Raw genomic sequence first — 21,914 nt, forward strand, 5'->3', positions numbered from 1 at the left:
AGAAATGGGACCATTAACCAGAAGACAGCTGAGGCCAGTTTCACCATCAGATCTGCAGAGGTGTAAAGAGGAAAGCTTCTGCCTTTACAAGATTTTGGCAGTTAACCTTTATTTTAATCATAGTTTATCAATATTTTTAATAATATAATACAGTGTCTCTCCCAGCACGTTCAGTATGAACCCTTCGTCTCTGTCAACTGTACAGCCTATACGCGAAAGACAAGTATTCAGTGGAAGAACTTGCTTGATACCCTTGGAAAGATCTCTAAAAAGGAGTTGGGCACTTAAACTCCGAGAAAACACTGGAGAGGAAATGGACACTTATTTAAAAACAAACAAGCAAACAAACCCCCCACCAACAATAAGCAAAGATCTTCATGTACAACTTGTTGCTCCCATAGGGCTTAGAATAGTCTAGTTATATAAAAAAGGTCTCCTGTTAACAGAGTCTGCTTTAGTAACGCTTTCTGTTACCCTGCAATGGAAGCGTAAGTTTTCCTCCTATGAAGTACTTAGGGCCAGCAATAATTTAAACTGGGATCTCAGTGGGTTCCACACACTTGCTCTTTCACTAATACTTTGCATAACAACTTGGCTATCAGCTTTCTGAAGAACATCAGGCATCTCTGCAAGCATCTTGTGGTTTTACTAAAGCTTCTTTGCTTCTCAAGGGAAAGGACAGATTATATCTCACAGTTTCTCTCAAATATGACTCTGCAGACATAATACAGGAAGTGATCTTTGCTATTTTTGAAAATCTCTTTGACTTGCTGCCCCTTATGTCTGCATCCTTAATATTGTAAGGAAGAGGATTAGTGATGTACAGGGTGTTTCATCCCCAGCAAGTCACATTTGACTAGGAGCACAAGCTCACACTTTAGTTTGCTGAAGTCTTTGTTTCTTTCTCAGCAGCCAAATATATTCAGTTCATGCTTTGTTTTCTGGAATGATGGCAGATCCCCATGCCCAGTCTCTAACCAACAGGCATACAGGACATGAAAGCCGTTCTGGATTGCTTCCTTCGCCTTTAAAAAGGAGGCAGCCCAGATACTGGTTCTGTAGTCCCAAAGGCAGAAGCCCTGCGTGACTGTACGCCCTAGAAAGTTCCTGTCTCTTTTGCTAACCACAGTTAATCTCCTGAAATCAGAGAGCTGTATGCAATTTTATAAATACCTGAGGCTGTTGTGTTTGCAGTAGGGGTTTCTTCTGGTGCCTCTTCTGCACCCCCTCCAAGAGCTCTTGGCCTGCGGTGAGGGACCCCCTTGCTGTACCTGGAGACTTGTGGAGCTGGCACCGAAGATGCCTGTTTGTACTGCAGTAAATGATTAACAGCTGACTTTCCTGCAAAGCTGTGGCTAATCTAATCAAAGGCCTTGAGCCTAGTTAAAAGACCTAGTTCAGCTGTCACTCAGACACTTCTTCTTCTCCATGGCTTCAGACACTCGTGCACCTGTGCCAGTGAAGGCCCCCTGTGTCCTCTGACTGGGGGTGGCTGCAGGTTGTGGTGGAGAGAAGCGGGCTTTGTTTCCTGGCTCTGTATTGTAAGCTCCATTAGGAGACTGCCATGTCTCAAATGAGACTGTGGACAAGGCTGCTCTCCAGTCCAAACTTCATCGTGACAGTTTAGGTGGATAAACTCAAAGCAGAGCCTTGTACTGCTGTTCGCTGCAATAAAACTGACTCCCTGTTGCTTTCCTAACTGAAGAAGACCAGAGGGATGGTGCTGGAGAGAGGCGGGAGGGGAGAAGGGGGAGAGTGTGATGTGTGAGGCTGCGTGTGTGTAAAAGGAAACTTGTTTTTCACAAGCCAAGCAAATCACTTTGAAACCAGGGGGATGGTGTTACAGAACAGAAGCTATTCCATTAAGACATCAGTAGAACTTCAGCCGCTTCTGCTGGAGAGGCTGGCCTCGCTGTCTCTTTTAGGTCCCTCAGGGAAAGAAACTATTTCAACATTTGTGTCATCAGGACTGCAGTAACTGTATTCCCTGGCAGTTCCTTCTAGGCTCGCTCAGGCTTTCCTAACACGCACAGAAGTTGCTGTGTTTGAAGCAGTCTTGCCTCAGTCTGTGTGCTCTTCTGAATCTCCCTCTGCTTTTCGAAACAGGGGATCCATCCTCGCTAGTGCTCAGGGCGTTCCAGGTCCCTTCAGGTGGGCAATGATTGAAGCCAGAACCACAAAAGCTTGTGTGAGGGGCGAGCAGGGACCCAGGGACTGGCATGTTTCTAGTCAATGGCAACTGAAGAGCTGCAGTAAGCTGGGGATTTGCTGGGCACCTTTCAGGCCAGCCTGATCTGCTGCATGCCAGAAGGCGGCAGGCGCCACCCGGCCGAGGTGAGCAACGGGCACATCTAAATACCAAGTGCAGGAGCGGTCCAGCTGAGTGCAATGGTACAAAATGGTACAGAGCAGAACATTAAGCCCCTGAGGCCCAGGCAAGTAGGTAGAAATCGGGCCAGGGACCCCTGCTCTATGTGGTGGCTGCTCCTCTGCTCCAGAAAGCCACCTGAATTCTTTAGACAATTGCTTAATTTTCTCTCCTCCTCTGTTTTTTAACAGTGCTGTGTTTATTCTCTGCTTCTAATTCAGGAACTTACAGTGGCAGAGATAAGACAGGAGCCATTTCTCTTGTCCCCCTGCCTGGTATCTGTCAGTGGTTTAACTTGCAGCACCACTGGGAAACATATATTTGTAGCTTTTCCTGTTGAGATAAGGCCTGGCAGCTTGGTCCTAGTGACAGCAACCTGTCACTCGTTGGTGTGGTTCCAGCCCGCTGAGCTTCCTCCTGACTGTTAGCACAGCCTGGCTCCATGCTGCTGAAACATTTCTCAATGGGATTCTGTTAATTCCTGTAGCTGGCACTGTCTAGCACAAGCTAGGAAAGAAAGTAAGCTCTGTTCTTTCACAGATCTTGTGACTTAAGTTAGACACAGAAACGTCTGCCGAGTCTGTCCCCTGCAAAAGAGGTTCTGAGACTTCCCGGGTCACCTTGGTTGTCGCTTGTTTGTAAGCGAAATGAGCAAAGGCAGACCTGACGGAGGTTAGTGGGATGCATCTCTGAATGCCGATTAGCGTAAATCGATGCCACGCTTGAGCTTATCCTACCCTAACATATTGGTTGGGAGTGAAAGCTTTGGGGCAGTGTAATAAAGGCCAGCGCTTTGTTAGTCTTAGCGTAACCGCGCATGCAGTAGCTCATACTAGTGCAGTCTGCTGTTGGCAGTTGTCAAGTTGGGGCTCAAGTATTTACTTCCTCATGTTCTGCTGGAAAGTTTTTCTTTTTATTAATTTAAAAGTAACATTGGTAGTTTGAGGAAGTATTTTTTCTTAATTTTTAGACTATTCTCTGTGTCGCTGGCTGCAGATACATTCCAATGTGGAGCAGTACAGAAGTGCAAAATACCTAGATCTAGTTCCTTTGCAAAAATGAAAGTGCACTAAATACATGAGAAGCTACCGATGTCATGTGCTTTTTACTAATTTGGGTGCAGGCATCAGAGAAAAGAGGTTTCTTTACAAAGTTTTCATTTTTTTGTCCTTTCTGAAGTGTGAAGAATATTTAAAAGCCCACTGTTATGAACATGATGATTCTTTTCTCTCTAGCTAGATGCTGGCTCTGGCACACACACGTGTAATCCCCTTGACTCCGCTACGCTCAACAGTTGGAATACAAGGGTAGAAGATGACTTATCTATGGGCATGGAACTTTTTACACCTTCTCATAAAGGTGGTTGGTTTCACATTTGGGGCTGAAGGAAAGACCAGTGGCTTACAGTGTTAGGCACAGTATGATGGTCCTCTGTTTGGCTGTCCCAGTTATGAAGGTTGTGGCCTGCACCATAGCCTTGTACTTACATAAATCCCTTTCTGAAGTTCACCAAACTGTAAACCAAACGTACGCAGCGGCTGCAGCACGGAAAAGGGATTTATTTGCACTTGTTAACTCCAGCCGTACAGCCCGTTCTTGGCTCTGCTTCGTCACAACGCCCGCTGCTGCAGGAATACCCTGAAGTGACGGTTACCATACCCTATGTCAGTCCTCTGCAATGCCCTTGTGGATGCCAATAACCATACCGGGGGCATAACGGTTATGTCCACTAAAATAAACTGCAGACAGTGCAGGGAGTCAGGCACCCAGGTCGCTCAAGTGAGGACAGGGATTTGTTCATCTCCCGTAACTCCTGTGCTCTGTCCAGAGCATTCACCCGCAGAACCACGCGGGGGGTGGGGAGGGAGCACGTTTAGCAGCAGAATCATCAAATTAAGCTGTAGCATTGGTGAGTTTTTCCCTTTTGCCTTCATCTTTCTGTTTACAAAGGGTATTGCACGTGATCTGATGTTTCTCTGTGGCAATTTCACATCATGTAACACTGATGAAATAAAGCAGGGAGCATTTGTTACCAGCTGTACTCAGAGCCTCAGCTGGCACATCTGGATCAGAAGATCTGTGATTTGTTTTCAGGAAACAGCTAAACGTGTCTGTTGCAGGTGGCTTTTAAGAGAGAGGTTTGTGCTTGATCCAAGATGTGCTGGGCATGCGGACCTCCCGGTGATGTCAGTGGGTTTTGCTAGCGCCCGGCATCAGTAACCACCTGTGAAGAGAGCGGGTGCTGCCTGGCACGGGGCAGCGTACGTGTCCCTGCTTTGGTCTGTGGCTCCACGCTCACAAAGGGAGTCCTTGGCTGGCCCAGCTGCAGGGCTGTCACGGGGAAAGTGTCTGTTTTCTCAGCAGCGAGTGTCCGCGCACCCCCACCCCACCCCAGAAGAGGAAGACAGTGATGGTAAAGTAGCGTTACCTTTCTGGTCACGCCACGGAGCCCAGCAGTGGCTGCCACAGAAAGAAGGAATTCCATGCTGTGATTTCTGGTCCTCTGAGTCATATTAATTAATATTGTTATTGCCATTTTCAGTGAGCTTGTGTAGAAAGTCATTCCCGTAGGACGGAATCATGATGTCCACGCATGTCCTCGATAGTAGGTTGTGTCACCTCTTGTTGGGCTTCATGAATGGGCAATTGGGCGGACTTGGATCTTCCTACGTCTGTGGTCAGGACGTCCGTCGCAGCTACAGCAGCTATAGCAGCAGCAGCTGCAGGCAATGATCATGAGCAGCAGAACAGTAACTGGAAAGAGAAGCAAAGGGTATTGCTTCGTGACGTAGGAGCAATCACTGGAGAGTAACCCTATGTCTCCTCCAAGTTGTTTGGTGAGCAGCAGAACGAATAAAGCCTGGTTTCTTGCCAATTTTTTTTCCCTATATCCCCACCTCCTTCCTCCTCAGTTCCTGCTCCCTTGTATTAGTTATCCATTTAATCTGGACAATCATTACTGGATATTTCGTGATCCTAAGAGCTATGTACCAAACCCTCCCCGCAGTTGTGTCAGAAGCAACTCGAGAGCGCTCGGTTAGTCAAACTGGCAGTTGCAGTTCCGAAGAGTGCATGCAGTGTGCCCGCTAATGAGGAGGGAGATTTGTGACTGGGTTGGCTTTATTCTTTCTTCTGTATTTAGCTTGAGAAAATAGATACTTCAAACACAGGGTTTTGTTTTGCAAAGCAGTAGGCTAACTTATTGTTATTCTACACTAGGCATAATGGTTGGTGTTGGAAGGGCTATGTTAGTTCATCTGGAATAGAAAAGGATGACATGTTTAATCCTGCAGAACACGTAAGAGTGCGTGAATGTGCACGTGTGTGTGCACGTGTTCCTTAAAAGCCTGGAGCTGGGCTGCCAGGTTACCGGACCTGTGGGGAACCAGCTGTAGGTATGAAAAGACTAAAGCAGCAGGTGTGTCTTTCTGAATTCCAGCCCAGGGAGGAGTGTCCAGGCTGGATACACACCCTTCCTTTCGGCGGGGAGCAAAGCGTACCTCTTTGAGGGGGAGGGCCTGCCTGCCTTCCAGCTTGTTTTCCCATTCTCTAAACAAACTTCACCCCCCTTGATCAAGCAGCTCTTCGGTATTCCTTCCATGCCATCCCCACACAGAGCAGCAGGAGGGATCTTGCCATTACCAGAGGAGAATAAATAGGCTCATCTGAAGCCTGCTGCCTTCCACTGAACCAAGCACAGGGATGACGCATAGAGTCTCAGACTTTAAGTTCTTCTGCGGCAGTGAGATGCCCTAATACCATGTGTCGTAAAGTATCTCCTATGCATCAAAACATGGCAGCAGCTCTGTGTTGGTTAAAATACTGCTGTTTAAACTAATGCTTAAATAAGAGAGCTTTGGGGAAAGCTAGACTGTTGCCTGTCGTGCTCTGCATGCATGTAGAGATACACACCGAGTATTAAAAAATTGCCTAGAAATTAAACTGGGCTCAGAGCACAGCCTGGAAAACAACCGCCAACAGCACCAACCCACCAACACAGACTGTGGGCAAGCTGCCCCTGTAGAAGAGACGAGACGTTCTGACACCCCTTTGCCTCCACCGATAAACTCACCGATAAACAGAAGAACCACACAAAAGGACACAATCTCCACCGGGTCAGCCTTGGGCAGTTTCTGGAGCTTAAGGAGAAACTTCTCACCAATGGTTTGCATTTCCTTCAGAAAGCCTTCAGAAGACATTCCGGTTCAACGTCTCCAGGCTTTCTGCTGTAGAAGAACCAGATAGAGAATAAACCTTTTCACTGACTAACGCTAGGAAGCTGCCAGCCTTCTTATAGAGCTGGTGATCACAAGGAAAACAAGTTTATCTGGTCTCAGTCCTTGCTCCCAGTAGCTAAGGTGGAGGACTGTTAATTGTCTACGTGTTCTGGCACTGTTTTAATTTCAAAATCTGGCTTTGAGGGTGCTTTTGTCAGCTGCACTGTTGAGCAAAGGTGGAACGGTGTTTCTTCTAAAAGGACACTTCTTTCAGCAGGCACGGTGTTAGGACTGGACAGTGTCTGCCCTTGGCTTTCACCCAATGAAAGTAATTATTTTTTTTCCAGCTGTGCCAACTTGTCCTTCTAGAAAGAAATGCAGTTCTAACTTGACTTGAATTCCAAATGCTGAACTCCAATGGAACATAGTTTTCAGTTGTTTTTTACTGAGTAACACCAAGTAGACCCCTCTGAAGGCTTCAGCTACAGAAAGCCCCTTCAAAAACTAAGGTGCTTACTTCAACACCTGACTACAATACCATTAACAATGTTTTACCAACCAGTTCTACCGAATGGCGATATTAAGAGCTGAAGTCTGTGTTCGCTGGGGACAGCTGGAGGCTTTTCAAGTTCTTACAGATGACTGCAAGTTTTCTATGGTAAGCTAAACGTAGCTTTTTTTTCTTTAAAGCCGCAGTCTGTTCTCATGGAGCAACGTATGAATTGAACAGGGGATGTCCACCCAGCGCTGCTGGCGATAAGCAACAGCCCCCGGATCTCTCTGGGATATACCTCCCCTGTGGAGCTAATCCCTCCCGCCCTGCTCAGTGATCCTACACCTTCTTTATTCTCAGAAAGAATGATCACCAGCAGCTATTGTTACTGAAAATATTACTAGTCTAGTCAAAGTTAGGTGCCTCGGTTTTGCCACCAATATTTGCCATTCTTTTGCCCTGTGAGCAAAATTTTGGAAGGCACTGCAACAAACAAGCTTGCATGAGAGCCACGGAAGTTCAAATTTTGCTTCAGTCGGTAACTGGAATAGGATATTGTTGAGAAATATCCATAGTTTCACCTAAAACAAGTGTTTGGACAGGTCAATACTTGGATGGAGTGTAACTCTTATGTCATTATTATATCAGAATGTACTAGCCTGTGTGTGTTGTAACAGCCAACACTGGTTTATGGGACTCAAACGTTGCAATTTAATATCCTAGTCTTGGTGATAACACAAAGCCAAGTGACCAAGAGAGCACTTCCAGAGCAAGCCAGCGAGTTCGTTGCTGCACATCTGGTTTGGTTACTCAAACAACTGGATGCTTGGAGTGCAGTTTTTCTAAACACACTGAGGATGGAGAGACCTTGGCTGTTTCTTTGCGTGCTGGGCTTAAATACTACAGTGCCAAGTTAAATTACATTTTGTATGTTTATGCAATTCAAAAAAGGTTTTCTTTGTTCTTTTAAATCCCAGCTAAGGAATAAAAATCGGAACCAGCTGGTTTCCTAGGGATGGCTGTGGGTAGAAAATCTACATCTACAGAAAGATCTCTGCAATTTAGCAGGGAGGCATAGCTGTGGCCTTTTGACCTGAAAAGGTCACTTTTGAGACTAGGGTTAAACAGTTCTTTCCAGATGATTGCCATACCCCAAGCAAGCTGCTCCAGAAGTGGCTGCTTTATCCTTTGCACAGGGCTGCGGGATTCTGCGTCAGCAGGTTTCCAGTTTTGTTTCCATTCCAAGAGATGGCGGTGCAGGCAGAGGTGAAGGGATTTGTGTTTTCTGCTCTTGGCTCTGGAAGAAAAACTTTTTTTAAAAAAAAAAAACAAACAAACGTATTTCTGGCTCTAACATGCTGAAAATGTTTGTTCCCTTTGGGAGTGTTTCTGCCTGCCCAGAAGCTCTCCTAGTAAGGAATCTGCTGTAACCTTTCGTACCATGCTTTGGGCCGCACCAGAAGCGGCAAGCGTAAGAGCCAGGCTTCTGCAGTCTGGGTATCCAGTGTGGAATTACTGATCAGGATTGTAAAACTCCGCGTGGATTAGCAAAGTGCCTAGCCTAAAATAATAAGAGCTTGTTGTCTCAGTAATGGACATTCCTCTGCCCCATGGTACCTGATCCGCAGCTAAGTGAAGGAGTTTTTATTCTAAAACTTGCCAGGAATGTTGCCCGTTTACCTTCGTTTGAACTTCTTCAGGGACAAAGTTTGATGTTGGTGGCGCAGTCTCCAACCTACCCGTGAGGAAGCAAATGTTTTTCTGCCTGACTGCACTTCTGACTGCACGCTGGTTCCACGGGCTCTTGCTGCTTTGGGATTTCTGCTTGTGGAGCGTAGCAGAAGGGCGAAGAATAAATCACTTCTTAAAAAAAAAAAATTATAAAGTCCCCCAAGAAAGCTAGTTATTTTCATGGAGTTTTGTATCTTCCATTCTGCTTGTGAAGTCTTTGGTCAGGACTAGTTACGACTGTGATCGTTTTCCAATGGATTTCAGCAGAACCAAGATCTTACCCTAGAGATTAGCAGAAAGGTAAGGCTGTGTGACTTCAACAAGCTGTCGTATGCATCTGCCTTATCTTCCTCATGTACAACACGACAGCAATGACATTACTTACAAATTTCAGAGTGGAGTAAGAATTAATTCCTTTTTTTGTTTTTTCTTATTATACTGTGTTCAAGTAAGCTCCCAGCCACCAACAGTAGTAAAGGCCAGGTGGTGCAGGATATTTGGTTGAAGCAGTAACTGTAATATTTATTATTAAAACGGGCAAGTCTTGAGAGATTTGAAACTTAAGGTTGTAGGTCTTAACTGACCGTTTACTTTCCAAGACTGGAGTGCTGTTCTAGAGCCTAGAACAGCCACCCGAGATGGTACCCGGCCGATTCCGTGGGGTTTGGAGCAAACATAATGGTCTGCCAGTGTTTTTCTGAATTGGGAATTTCTCCTTGCTCATTGTCCTTCCTCAAAACCGCATCCACCGAGGGTGGGAACCCTCCAGAGCAGAGGAGACGTGGCTGTTAGGGCAGCAAAGCTGATGGAGCTCGTTACGGAGGAAATGCTGAATGACCACAGCGCAATGTAGTCTTCGTAACTCATCGTCCGACTAATGCCACGAACTTTTGCTCCATAGCTGTAGCTAGAGATCATATGAAGTGAAAATAGGGTGAAGAGAGGCAAGATGAGACGCTCGCATAGAAAAGAAAGTGAACACAGTGCTGATGCCTTGTGACAGGCAGTTTGGAAGCTCCTGCTGGGGTGCGGTGGCAGCCCGAAATTCGTGGTTTCAGCTGTTTCCTCTTCTGGCTGGTCTTTAAAAAATAACTGCTCTATCCAGTGTTGCCAGTGGGAGTAGATCATCAAATATTTCTACCCTCCTCTATGTTACAAGGCCTGGCAGGGGAGGGAATTAAACAAATCTTTTAATTTGGGTTTATTTGGTTTTGAGAAAAAAAAGCCGGATCTGCCACGTGCCGTGAGTTGTTAGCCTTGGCTGAAAAGGGAGCGCACAGGAATAACGCAGGGGGATGCCTGACATCTGCAGGTGTGCTGCTCAGCGCAAGGATGAGATGATCCTTTAAAATCAAAGCAGCATGTCCGACGTTTAGGGCTTCCGTAGATTTAGATTCCCAGAAAGTGCTAATACTTGTTTTTAATGCAGATTGATCTTGCTGTGCCCACTGAATAAAGCTGTGAAAATTGCCATAATAGCACTGAAATTATCTCTCTGAACTGTTCTAATGGACTTGTGCCATACTGAGGCACTCAAAGAAGTTGGCTGCTCAGGCCTTTTGAGAATAAAGCCATTAAAAGGCCTCAATCTAGACATTCAAGATAAAAGCCTTGGCCAGGGTTTCTTTGTACTGTGAACTGGCTGTGTGCGGCAGCTTCCAGGCTTCAAGCAAGAAAAGGAGCTTTGGGCTGACCACGGCAGGTGGGGTCCCACGTCCCTCTGTCTGCCTTAAGCTAGTCAAGCTGCTGTAAGTATTTTGGAATTGATGTAAATTGATCTGGTTTTTTTGGTCTGTCTTTGGTTTGGAAAGTTGTATCCTATCTGTGTCCACACAGGTGCATCAAAAGCTGAACTGTGGGGAGTGGGTGAGCTTAAATTTACTGCTGAGGAATGAGACACTTGTTGAGTCATAGCCCTGGTGGCATTTGAGCAGCCTATTTCAGTGCCAAGAACGTGAATTTGAGTTTGTGGTTTAGCCCCAGGACTGGAAGCTGGTAAATGCAGGCAGTCTTCCTGGCCTGGCAGGGATGCCTGCTGGTTGTGTGGCTTCGGGTGGGTCATCCCATCCCTCTGTTGGGTGACTTCATCTCTGCAAAGGGGCAGAACGTGTAACCACCGTCAGAGGTTGGTTTGCTAATTGTTGTGTGTCCAAGTCTCTAACGTGCTCTGAAATCTGTACATAGAAAGACCGTAGGTCCCTGGTTTGGTTGCAGTTACAAATGAAACGGCCTTTGCTTGCGATCTGCTTGTTACACTTCAGGCACTGAGCCCGTTTAGGATGAAAGTAGATGAAAGCATGGCTTCTGCTCTTGGTTGCTCCTTACCCAGTCATGCTCCACAGGGTTTATTTCTCTTGATGCGACCTCCCGATCCATTGGTTTCACTGTGCTCCCTCTGAGAATCTTTGCTTGCGGGGGTTTGTTGCTACAGTAATGTAAAAATGGAGACGAAGCTTTGGAGGGGGGAATCTGCTGGTGGTGGCCTGAAGCTGCCAAAGCCTCTAGTCCTAACGCAGCAAGTCGCAGCCAAGGCGAGTTCGATGTCCGCTGCTGTGCCCACTGCCCTTCGCAGCAGAGCTCCGGAGACCTTACAAAGTCGGACCTCCCTGATGTGCCAAGCAAGCAGAATGGCAGGGCAACATTCGCATGGCAACGTTGTCTTTTTCCCAAGGCTGTGGCTGTGGAGAAGCAAGTATTTTGTGGTGTTCTTCCTCAGGCAAGTCAAATAAGTTGGTTGAAATTGGACCAATACAGGGATGGGAAGCCTGTATGGATTGTGGGAGCTTATTTGGTGGGAAGTCTTAGAAGGCGATCCCAGCCTCGTGGAAGGAGAGTGCTGAGCAGCTGAAGGGAAGGAGATGCTTTTTATTCTGGTCTGAAACTTTAAAATGAACTCCGACTGTATTTGGCCACTTTGTTAAGAACGTGAAGGCTTGGCCAGTTTCTAAGCCTACCAGCTTTGTTCTTGGTTCCTGAAACGTGCTTCTGACTCGGTGTGGATAAGCTCTGCCCTGCTTCCTGCCCTAGAACAGCGCGGGGCTGCGGGGTGGTGGTAGCTTAATTGCATTTTGGCAGAACATGTAATAACTCCGGTATGATTGTTTATTGTTCTAAGCTTGTAACGTACTTCTGAGATGAAAAGGGCTACAGAAATGTAGTCGTATTATCAGTGCATGGTTTTCCCTCATCATTGTTAATGCAAAGTTTGCTGCCATGTGAATGTTAACTATAGTTCGCAGACAAGCCCATTTTTTCTAAAACAGGAGTGAACGGAGCCAGACAGACCTATAATTCATTCCCAAGCAGATGAAAATAGTTTCCAGTATCAAGAGAATTCAGCTTTTTAACAGCACACACCCAAAGGGGTAAATTGCAGCTCAGTGTCATGGGAGAAAAGCTTTGACTTTGTTAGCTGGTCTGGAAAAGGCGGCCACGCGTTCTTTCGTGTTACAAAGCTGCCTTGACTGGGCAGCCATTTGGCTGGAATACCCTGTCATCTCCACCACCCACTATTTGGAGATTGGTTTTGAGGCAGCACCGTAAATGTTCCTTCCCTCCCCTACAACCTAATATTAGATTAATATAAAAAGGCACTGAATGCCCTGCAATAGCAGTTTGAGAGGCTGAGGTGCCCGCTGGGGCACTGAGCTGAGAGCCTCTGCACCTCTGCAGAACACGCTGCTTGTCTCCAGTCCACCCCACAAACAAGTCCACAAAACCCATGAGATAATTCCTCACTACTAGTCCCATTTTTAAGAAGTGGGGAAACCAAAGCACAGAGCCATCCAGTGAAAGGAAAAGGTCAATTTTAAAAATAAACCTGTAGCTCTTCTGCAAGAGAACTTTTTTTAGGGTTGCTGATGCTTGAATCTAGCCTGAAAGTCTATTCTAATATTACCAAAATACCCATTTCCCAGGAAGCTGACAGAGAGGTAGCTGTGTGCCTGTGAAAGCCTTGTCAACAGTCACTTCACAAACATACGGGGGTCTATCCGTAGTTCGGTGTTTGAGGGGAGGCGGCTGGAGCCCCCCAAGAGTGCTGGACACCCCTTCTCCATCTTCTCTCAGCCACCTCTGTGTCCTGCCCTTGGCTCGTCCCAGGCCCACAGGCCTCAGAAATGACATGCATTTTTGAGTTTTTTGAAATGTGCTGGTCTAATCCTAGCGAGGATGCCACTCGGCTGTAGGAACTCAAAACTGAAGGCTACAACAGCTGCTTCCTCAGAAGACGCTGGTTTGAACCCTATCAGCTGTGGCTGTAGCGGTGGGAGCCTGCGGGGAGGCGAGGGGTGGGTGCTGCTCCCCTCACCCCCTCTCTCGCAGTCTCTCGCCGTCCCCGCCATCCAGGGCGCAGCTCTGCTCCCCGGCCCGCTGCAGGCTGTGGGGCTCGGGGTTTGCCTCGCAGAAAGGACCTGCTCTATCAAACCTGCTTTGTTTTGTACCTCCGCTCCCGTAACCGCTTTTGCATTGCAGTCAGGCCAGGAGGCCCGTGCACTATGACAGCTGTAACACAAGCCATGTCCTGCCTCTTTTATCCAGACATGTGTTTCATATTGCTTATTCCCCCCCCCCCCGCATATGTACAACACGGCTGCGGCTGGACAAACCCCCAGCCAAACCCATTAAGATTTTCTTTTGGCGAGGAAAACTTGGCGTGTTTCTCTCCCTCCCTCCCTCCCCTGCCCTTCTCCCCTCGCTCCTCCCTCCTTCCTTTTTTTTTCCCCCTAAACTTTGTTTTTCCCGTACGTTATTTGAGAAACCATCTTAACTGCAACAAACAACCTAGAGAGACCCTTCATTAGCAGGGTGGAAACTTCCCTCCATCCCCTTTGAACCTAGGGTTAGACTGGAGGCGTGTGGGTCTTAACTACTGGATCTTCTCACACAGACAGTTGCAATTCGTGCACGTAGGTCGGAAAGACCTGCCCTCCCTTCCACGTTAATGGGAATGGAGAGAAGTGGAAATACCTGATCCTTAACATTCCTCCCTTCGGATCGGGAAGAGTCTGTCTGCCTCCCTGTCTGTGAACAGCTGACTGCCCGTGCTCCTCCTGGCAGAGGCGGGGGTCCCAGCTCGGTGCTAGGAGCTGCACGAGCTTCCCAACAGTAACCAGCCTCAGAGGGCAGAAAACGGGCTTGTGTGGGCAGTCTCCTTGCCAGCCCCCTTCCCACAGCCCGCAGCAAACCAAGACTGGAGTACAGGCGGTGGGACACCCCTCTCTGTAAAACCAAGGCTTGCAGCGGGTAATTTCATGTATTCGGGGATCCTTTTCCTTCCCTTCTCGCTGCATTCAGACCTGACGCTCTCGTTGCTGTACACCACAGACCATGTATGTGTATGTACGTGTTCTCTCAGAGCAGTGGTTTCTCAGGCTGTTTTGAGTAGTAAACCAGCATCTGTGCCTGATACACTAGCTGATTTTTTTTTTTTAAATGCTCTTGTTAGAAGCTGTGTAAAGTCTTTCAATTTATTTCTATTGGACACAGATGCTTAACTTGCACAGTTATGCTAGTTCCACAACCAGGGCTTGTTTTCAAGCTCTCTCTTTGCTTCAGGATTTGGGGGATAAAACTTCGCTCCAGCTGGGAGGGGCTCTGGGGAAGCGCTGTGGCTGGTAGCCCCTTGGTTCCACACGCGCTTGCCTGTGCTGGCAGCGCCTCGCCAATGGCACATACGCTACTGGTACAGCGGAGCAGCCCAGCCCTCCTGCCCGCACTAAGCATTAGTATAGCCAGTCGTTGCTGTGGGGAATGCCCTGGGCTAGACCTGTTATCGGCTAAGGTCACATTCCACAACAGCAAACTGAGCAGCCAGCCTTCCCAATCAGCGAAGAAGTTTCTTACTCCTGCCCTGCCGAAGCAATGCCAGCCTGCAGGCTGGATCCTTTTGTTAGCGGACGGCTGCAGCGCAGCTTTCTGCAAGCCTATTAAAAGCTTTGCTCTCGCCGCCTTTGCTCCCGAGTGTCCCTTGCAAACAAATTCAGGCTAGCGAGTTCTGCTCAATGGCTGATTCTGCAGTTCACCGTACCGAGAGCTGCAAAAGCTCCAGCTACGTGCTAACTCGCTGCACATTAAGGTGCTGCGGCTGACCGACCACCAGCAATAGCTCAGCCTTACCCCAGCTGCGCCGCGAACTCTTCTCCTCTTGTTTTTCTTTCCGTCTTCAACTTTCACGTCATCCCTCGGCTCTCCCGGCTCGCGCTCGCTCCCGCTCGGCTCCTCTCCGCTCGCCGCTGACAGCCAGCTGTTGTCTCGGCCTTTTTTTGTTGCCGGTTGTCCCGGAGATGGGGAGGTTCGTGTTACGGGGGGGCCAGCAGGCAGCCGAGCCCGCGCTTGGCGCTCGCTTCCTCCGTGCCTCTCCTCCTACCAAGGTCTCGTCTTTTTTTCCTTCTAATTGCAGCTTTTTCTGGCGCGGGACTTGGATCGACTCTCCCCTGGCGATGGTTTGGGGGGTGTTAAAGCAAGTAACTTTTCTCCCTGCTGCCCGGTTTCCTTCCGACTCCCGGGGGAAGGAGCTTTGCTCTCGCGCTCTGCGAAGGGGCAGAGCAAGAAATGGCAAGGAGGGTGCAGCGCGGTCGCCGCGGACAGGGCAACGCCGAGGTGGTGAATGTGCTCCGTGCCCTCGGCCAGGTCACTCTCTTGATGCCGTGGGTTTTGCTTCGTGTATTCCGGGGAGAGCTGCCCCCGCCTTGTCCCGGGGCTGCGGGAGCTCGGCCGATGGTACAAAGCATCCAGCCCTCCAGGCAGGTGCAAAGTCGTAATTCCTCATCACCCTCCTCATTTGCTCCTCTATTTGATAAAGCTCATTAAATGGCTTTTGCTTCAGCAGCTGGCATCTACGTAAATAAGTTGTCCTCATATGATTTTTGTCTTTTTAATGCTTTCATTTCTTGGCTTTATTCCAAGACTTGCTGTTTTTTGGGGGGAGAGCTTTTCTGCTGAGGCTGCGTACCCCTCTGGCTCACATGAGGGAATGCTTTTTTCTGGTGTATTTTGGCAGAGGCAGAGCTGCTTTTGGGATGTGTGCCTTTCCTGCTCCTCTGAGAGTTCCTCTCTTTCTGTTAATGGCAGGACTGGGGCTCCTGTTTTACCCCGTATGCAAAAGCAAGGAGCACCAGAAGGAGGCACGGTGCGGGCAGCCGCGTGGCCAGTTTAGCACTTTCCTGAAATGTATTGCCACAGACCAAAACATGTTAATAAAGCTGATTGTTACTTGCTCTTCATCCTATCCCATGATGTAAAACCAGGGTGGGATGTCTCAAATTAAATAATTATTTTGTTTAGACATTTTAAAGACCGGTGGTCAGCTCATACATACTCCTGTGGAAGGGTGGGGGAGGCAAATAATACAGTTGCATATTTAAAAGATTAAATAATTTTAGGACATGTATAATAATACAAACTACCATTAATTTATGTAAACCGGCTCTCCATCTCGTGGGCATTACTCAGATGCTCGTGTGACTCGGGAAGTTTTCCCGCCACATGTCAGTGCATAACAAACTGTGTTTCAGGACCTCTTGTGTTCAGTTAAGCATTAATCCAGCGGTTCCCCCCAGCACCCCTGTTGGTAACTCTGGTTTGGGCCTTTTGACTCTAATTATAGGACTGCAATCGTAGTTCTGTAACTGAATTTCTGTTATGATGCAACTCCTGAGCCCCACTGGCTAAAGCGGGGCCGTGGCCCCGATTTGGGTAACTGGGGGAAGACAGAGGCAGTTGCGGGAGGCTGGAGGGAAAGGGCTTGGCTTTGCAAGCCTGATGGGTTAGAAACTAGAACCTCTCTGAATTCCAGTGACTTCAGAGCCGATCTCTGCTTCCACCAAAGCCCTCCCCTGGGGCACCTCTCCTGTTTGCGTTACGGGACAGCGGTGGCTGTGGATGTCCCTCCCCAGCGTAAGCCTGGCGAGTAGGCTGTAGAAGTGAGGAGAGGGCTTGACCATGGCTGTATGCCTCGGTTAACTCTAACACGGATTAGTGCGTGTGAGAGAAAGAGACGTGGACTAATGAGAATGCCTGCCTGTTTTCTTTTGGGGAAACAAAAAGCTGACTTGCAGCTCGCTGACATTTCTGTAGTCACGTTGCATTGGCAGGACAGGCAGCACCAGTAGTTCTTTTGGGAAGGCAGGACAAGGGGATCAAATGTGTTGTCCCCATCCCGGTCCCCCCACCCTTCCCCGCCATGTGAAAGGAGCTCTTTGAGCGCAAGAGGAGAGCGAGTCAGCGCGGCTCCGCAGGGGGATATAAAGCCAGCTTTGTGGCAGCCCTCCCGAGGCGTTCGGTGCCCGAGACCGTGCGGCACAACGTCACCCTGTTGCAGCCGTCCTTACCTGAGCGGCGCCAGGTCCCTCGCGCTTCAGCGCACCCGTTTCATTGCTCTGGCGACAGTAGTCTGTAACCTGCCGCTCCGCTGCTCCCCTCGCCCTTCGGCTTGGGAAGTTCACCGCCCAGGCCGTGGGAATGAGCGCGCCAGCTCCCGCTGTAGGCCCTGGCAGGGTTTGTTTGCGATGCTTTGGTAGACACGCAGTGGTGTTCCCCCCAGACACACGCACGCATGCAAGTTAAGAAGCAAACTGCACTTGTTAGATCCCTGGCAAGTTCAGACATGCCTTAAAGGGTTTATAATAAGAATAAATGAAGTACTCACTCCCTTACTTTTCCCCTCTGTGGCCCACTTTTTGCAGATGAAGTTGGTAAGCCAGCTAGGGCACTCCTCGGTAGAGGAGAAAAATCTCCGCTTCGTTCTCCCTTGCAGTAAGATAATTCTCTTCTAAAATAAGTCTCGTTGCCGCTTGGCTGCAGGATTTGAGCGCTAAATGCCTGATGAAGTAAGTGTTTCTGTGTATCTGGTATCAGCATTTTGATTAAGAGACAACTGGCCACCTCTGCTGTGAAACCCAAGTTTTAAAAGGCTCCTCTAAATTCTGCCTGCTTGCTTAAAAAAAAGGAAAAAGAAGAAAAAAGCAACCACCTGATTCTTCTTTCTCTAGCAAAATCGGTGTCTTCACTGGTTTAAGTTAGGGAGTGTTCTAGAAGAGAAATTACTTCCTGATGGTATTGCTAATGAGCACATCTCTGTCACCAAACTGTTTTTTGTGTATCCAGAAGCACTGATGTCCGCCAGAAATCTTTTGAAGATTCCTGGAAGAATCTAATCATCCTCACATGGCGGGTTCGCTGAGGCTGGTAGAGCTTGTTGTGCAATACTGCATGAGCAAATGGCCTGGAGTTCATGCGTGCAGGACTCTGCCCGGACTTCGGCTGCGGGTGTTAGCGGGTCGAGCCCCAGGCGGTGTTATCTGAACAGTGCTCCCCGGTGACCGCGGTCTGGACTCTATTTCTGCTACTTAATTTACAGTCCCGTTTCTTCAAATGCAGATTTGTTCACCTTCAAACCACGAACAATAAAATGAGAAGCTCTCCAGTGTGAAATATGTAGAGCTACTCTGAACTCTGAGGCGCAGGGGTCGGCAGGACCTCTCTACGTATTTACCCTAGAGACGTTCCGATTGGACATGGAATGTATTTGGCCAATGATGCAGAATTAATAACTGCGTATTTCATCCACTTTGCCTTTTGCAGACCTCAAAGATCTGAAAGCATTTAGCGGGAGAGATTGACACCACCGTTGTTTTACACGTGGGGAAGGGGAGGCAGGGAGACCTTCGGTAGGATGCCAGGAACAGAACCCCAGTTCTGCTCCAGGGCTTAATCCCTGTGATTCCTGCTGGAATAGGAATTCTCTGCAAAAAAAGACTCAAGTCCTTATCAGACACGTTGCCTTTGGAGGGGGGAGTTCTTGTCAAGAAAAATAATTACCAAATCATTTTCCCTTTTGTTTCCTAGATGCCGCCATGCCGCCATAGCGAAGTACTTTGGCGATGTCACCCCGCCGTGCAACAAGTGCTGTGATTACTGCAAGAACCCAGCGGCAGTGAAACGGCAACTGGAGTCACTGGAGCGCTGCAGCAACAGCTGGAGCAAAACCTGCATTGGGCCCGCGGGTTCCTCCTGGGATGGCTATGACCCAGAGCTGTACGAGGGCGGGCGGAGAGGTTGCAGAGGTTTTAGCAGGTCTGTACTTGGTGGCTCAAACTCAGCTCATAGAAGCTATCAGAGAGAAGAGAGCATCTCCCAGCTGCAGGCCCAGCCACTCCTATTTTCAGCACATGTTTCTGTGTGGTGGTATTTTCCTGTAACTTCCTGGCAGCAGGAGCTGGAATTTCATTTTCCACACACTTTGGCAGCCTTGATCACATTCATGTCCCAGAGAGCCAAAAACTGTTTTGAGTGACCTAAGAATTGCCCTGCAGAATGTAACTGGTTCAAGAAACTAGCCTGGAGTTTTATGAAAGCAGTAAGTGGGCTCAGCCCGTTCACAGTCACGAGGATTAAAAATGTTTAAATTGAGACCAACGTGACAGCAAAGTATGACACGATCCAGAGTTCGTTCCTGACGTAGTGTGGCTGTCTGTGGGCCAGGCGGCTGGGGGGCACTGACAGGACTTAGTCATCACAGAGGATGCAGTGGAGTGCCAGTGTCCGCTTCTTCTGCAGATTGCTAAATTTTCGTGTTTCCCTATCAGGCTGACAGCAAAAGGAAGATGTGCAGTGGGAAACATAATTAATTCTGTAAAAAGCTTGGCAGCATGGAGATGACAACTTCTCTCCCTCCTTGTTCTCTGGCTGAGTTGCAGCGATTGTGCAGCTCTGCCAGGATGCAAGTTGCGCTGCCGGTGCTGCCGGTGACGCTCTGCCAGGGTGCGCAGCGCTGTCGGCTGGCCTAGCCCTCTGCTTTACCTTAAACAGCTTGAGACCGGTAGCTTTGGACTTCAGGCAAGTCCAGCCGAGCCGGAGGAAACTGCTGTACTTGTGACCTAGGCCTGTGTGCGATCTCGGGACCTGAGAAGGGAGGACCAATGCTGTGGTACAACACAGTTCGCCACTTTATTTATTGAGCCTCTCTGTGACTTGGTTGTAGCTTTGCCTTGGAGGTTTTAATAGTCAACAGCCTGAAAGCTCTGGTTTGTGGTGCCTGTAAGTTTTGGCCGTGACAGCTGTGGAAGGCAGTGAACTCTTGGGCTACATCTGGCGAGAATCAGCTGCTGCACTTCAGTGTGTTGGTGATGGGGATTTCATTTCATACAACGGCCTGTGAGCAGCTGAGGCTGAGGAACGGATGCGTTGCCCTTTCTGCCATCCCTGCTCCCGGGGCAGTAACGGCTGACAGATGGGGTCTGTGACACAAGTGACTCCTCAACTCCGTGGGAGAAGCTGGCAGAGCTTCTGAAACGGAGCCCTCCGTTCTCGGAGCACTAGTTATGTGCTGCTAGTTCATGCTACTGCTGACTAGGTCATGGGATTAACAAATCCCATGAATTTTTGGAGGACAGTCAGTACTGTCCAGGTTGAGGGATGGTAGTGAAATTAAAGCTAAGACTTGTTCAGAAAGGATGTGAAATATGTCATCTTCTGTAAAGATGGGGATGGCCTAGGCTTTCCAAAGCCTGTCCCCCAGTTACTGCTGCAGCTACAGGAACGTTTGGTCCTCTTGTTTTCCTGCCTTGTCCAGGTATGATGAAGAAAGCAGTGGGAATGGGGAGGAAGCCAATGAAGAGAGTCGGAAACGGGAGTGGGACAATTTCTACAAAAGGCAGATGAGTCTGCGCAAAGTGAGTTGGTATCCCTCCGTAAGAGAGTCACCGATTGTCTGCTGTGAGCTTGTCTTAGAGGCGTAAAGGCTTCCTGGCACGAAGGAAAGTAAATTATGGCATCTGCTGTTGCTCGTTCTGGTTTTAACTTTTTGTACCTCTGCTTTTGCTGTGTTCTCCATATTCTGGGTCAGTCCCATAATAGGCAGGAACGCAGCTCATTCATGTACTGATTTCTCTGCAGCGCTAATCAAGAGGATCCTGTTGCCTTTAACACCTCTGGTATTAGTAAAAACAGATTTCCCCATTCAGCTTCTCTTGCATATTCCCATAGCAAAGGTGAACTTTCCGCTTTGATTCTCATCCTTTGTCTCCTTTCCCCCATTTTGGTGTTTTTTCAGTACCTTTGTAACTTCAGCATTAATTTTCTCTGGAGCAGGGGTATAAATTGTGTCTTTTGTGCTTCTAGACCTGCATGTATGTCACAGGAATGGAAATGTTTGACTGATCTTTGTTTTCTTCCAGGGCAAAGAACCAGAAAAGGAAGAGTTTGTTCCTCCAAGTAAATATCTTCTTTGATTTATAGTGGGATTTCTTTGGGAGAAGGAAGTCTTGTATTTTGCAGCTGCGTGTAATTTATATAGCATCAGCACTGGAGGTATCAGTCCCTCGGCACAGAGGTCAGGCTTTTGGCTGTGAAAGCTTGGCTGAAGGAGGTAGATCAGAGCTTAGCTTTGGTTGGGGTGAAGGTATGGAATGCTTCTCTCTGAACAGTTTTTCCAAATATGCAAGAGAGAAGGGAAGCGCTGTCTAGCCTGACTTTGTAGGCTATTTCTGCAGTGGTTATGCAGCGTTATTCGATTGGGCCCTAAGGAAACTGCTGAAAGACCTTGCCGTTTGTAACTGTGCTACTTGGGGCCCTGTCTAGCAACACAGTTCTTACACTATTGTAAAAGAATACCTGGTAATTCATGGTACTCTTTCCAGACTCTTTATTTTGGGTTGGTATTGCGGGGAGCAGAAAAGGGTTGCGTTTCCTAAGAGCTGGGATTCCTTGAAAAAGAGTTTCCTGAGATGGGGAGGTTTTGGAAAGCTGTTAGTCATAAACTAGCGAAGTAGACATTCTCAGCTGGAGAGAAAAATCTCACTTCTGCCTCTGCCTACTCTTTTGGAGATTGTAGTTTCGCCAGGTAGAAAGGGTGCCTGTAGCGGTGCTTGGGGTGACTGTGCAGGGAGGAGCAGGCCAAGCAGCGCTGGACTGGCGCCCTCCCCGTGCCAGCTGAGATGTTCTCCAGCAGCCCCAGCCCTGCTATGGCGCCTTTTCCAAATGCCTCTTCTGTGGTAGGTGCAGACTGCCCCTTGAAGGATGCCTTCAGCAGGAGGATCTCTAAGCTCACGGTGAAGGTAAGAAGGGCTGGTTAACATTCAGTCTTGTGGACTTGCAAAGAACAACA

General features: G+C 48.3%; 2 protein-coding genes across 14 annotated transcripts in view; one reads left to right on the top strand and one right to left on the bottom strand.

Moving 5' to 3' along the window:
* The window catches only part of RECQL5 (RecQ like helicase 5), a 38,556-nt gene that overhangs the window by 11,295 nt on the left and 5,347 nt on the right, over positions 1-21,914 (top strand). For all 9 annotated transcript variants that reach the window (XM_082326896.1, XM_082326895.1, XM_082326897.1 and 6 more), the window contains 4 exons: positions 18,656-18,883; positions 20,382-20,481; positions 20,986-21,022; positions 21,806-21,864. In XM_082326896.1, the coding sequence (XP_082183022.1) occupies positions 18,656-18,883; positions 20,382-20,481; positions 20,986-21,022; positions 21,806-21,864 (424 nt within the window). The remainder of the gene's footprint in view (positions 1-18,655; positions 18,884-20,381; positions 20,482-20,985; positions 21,023-21,805; positions 21,865-21,914) is intronic.
* SMIM5 (small integral membrane protein 5) lies at positions 3,609-15,242 on the bottom strand. 5 transcript variants are annotated; one of them, XM_082326904.1, is made up of 4 exons: positions 14,927-15,242; positions 8,230-8,375; positions 6,441-6,594; positions 3,609-5,122 (listed from the first exon to the last, which is right to left on the bottom strand). In XM_082326904.1, the coding sequence occupies exons 3-4, from the start codon at positions 6,565-6,567 to the stop codon at positions 5,001-5,003; spliced, it is 249 nt and encodes an 82-aa protein (XP_082183030.1). In that variant the 5' UTR covers positions 6,568-6,594; positions 8,230-8,375; positions 14,927-15,242; the 3' UTR covers positions 3,609-5,000. The 5 variants fall into 5 exon arrangements, with proteins under 5 accessions (XP_082183030.1, XP_082183029.1, XP_082183028.1 ...); XM_082326903.1 differs by having other exon boundaries at positions 6,441-6,591; positions 8,230-8,387; XM_082326902.1 differs by having other exon boundaries at positions 8,230-8,387.

Source organism: Platalea leucorodia (assembly GCF_965183815.1).
Source record: "Platalea leucorodia genome assembly, chromosome: 14".
Classification (NCBI taxonomy): domain Eukaryota; kingdom Metazoa; phylum Chordata; class Aves; order Pelecaniformes; family Threskiornithidae; genus Platalea; species Platalea leucorodia.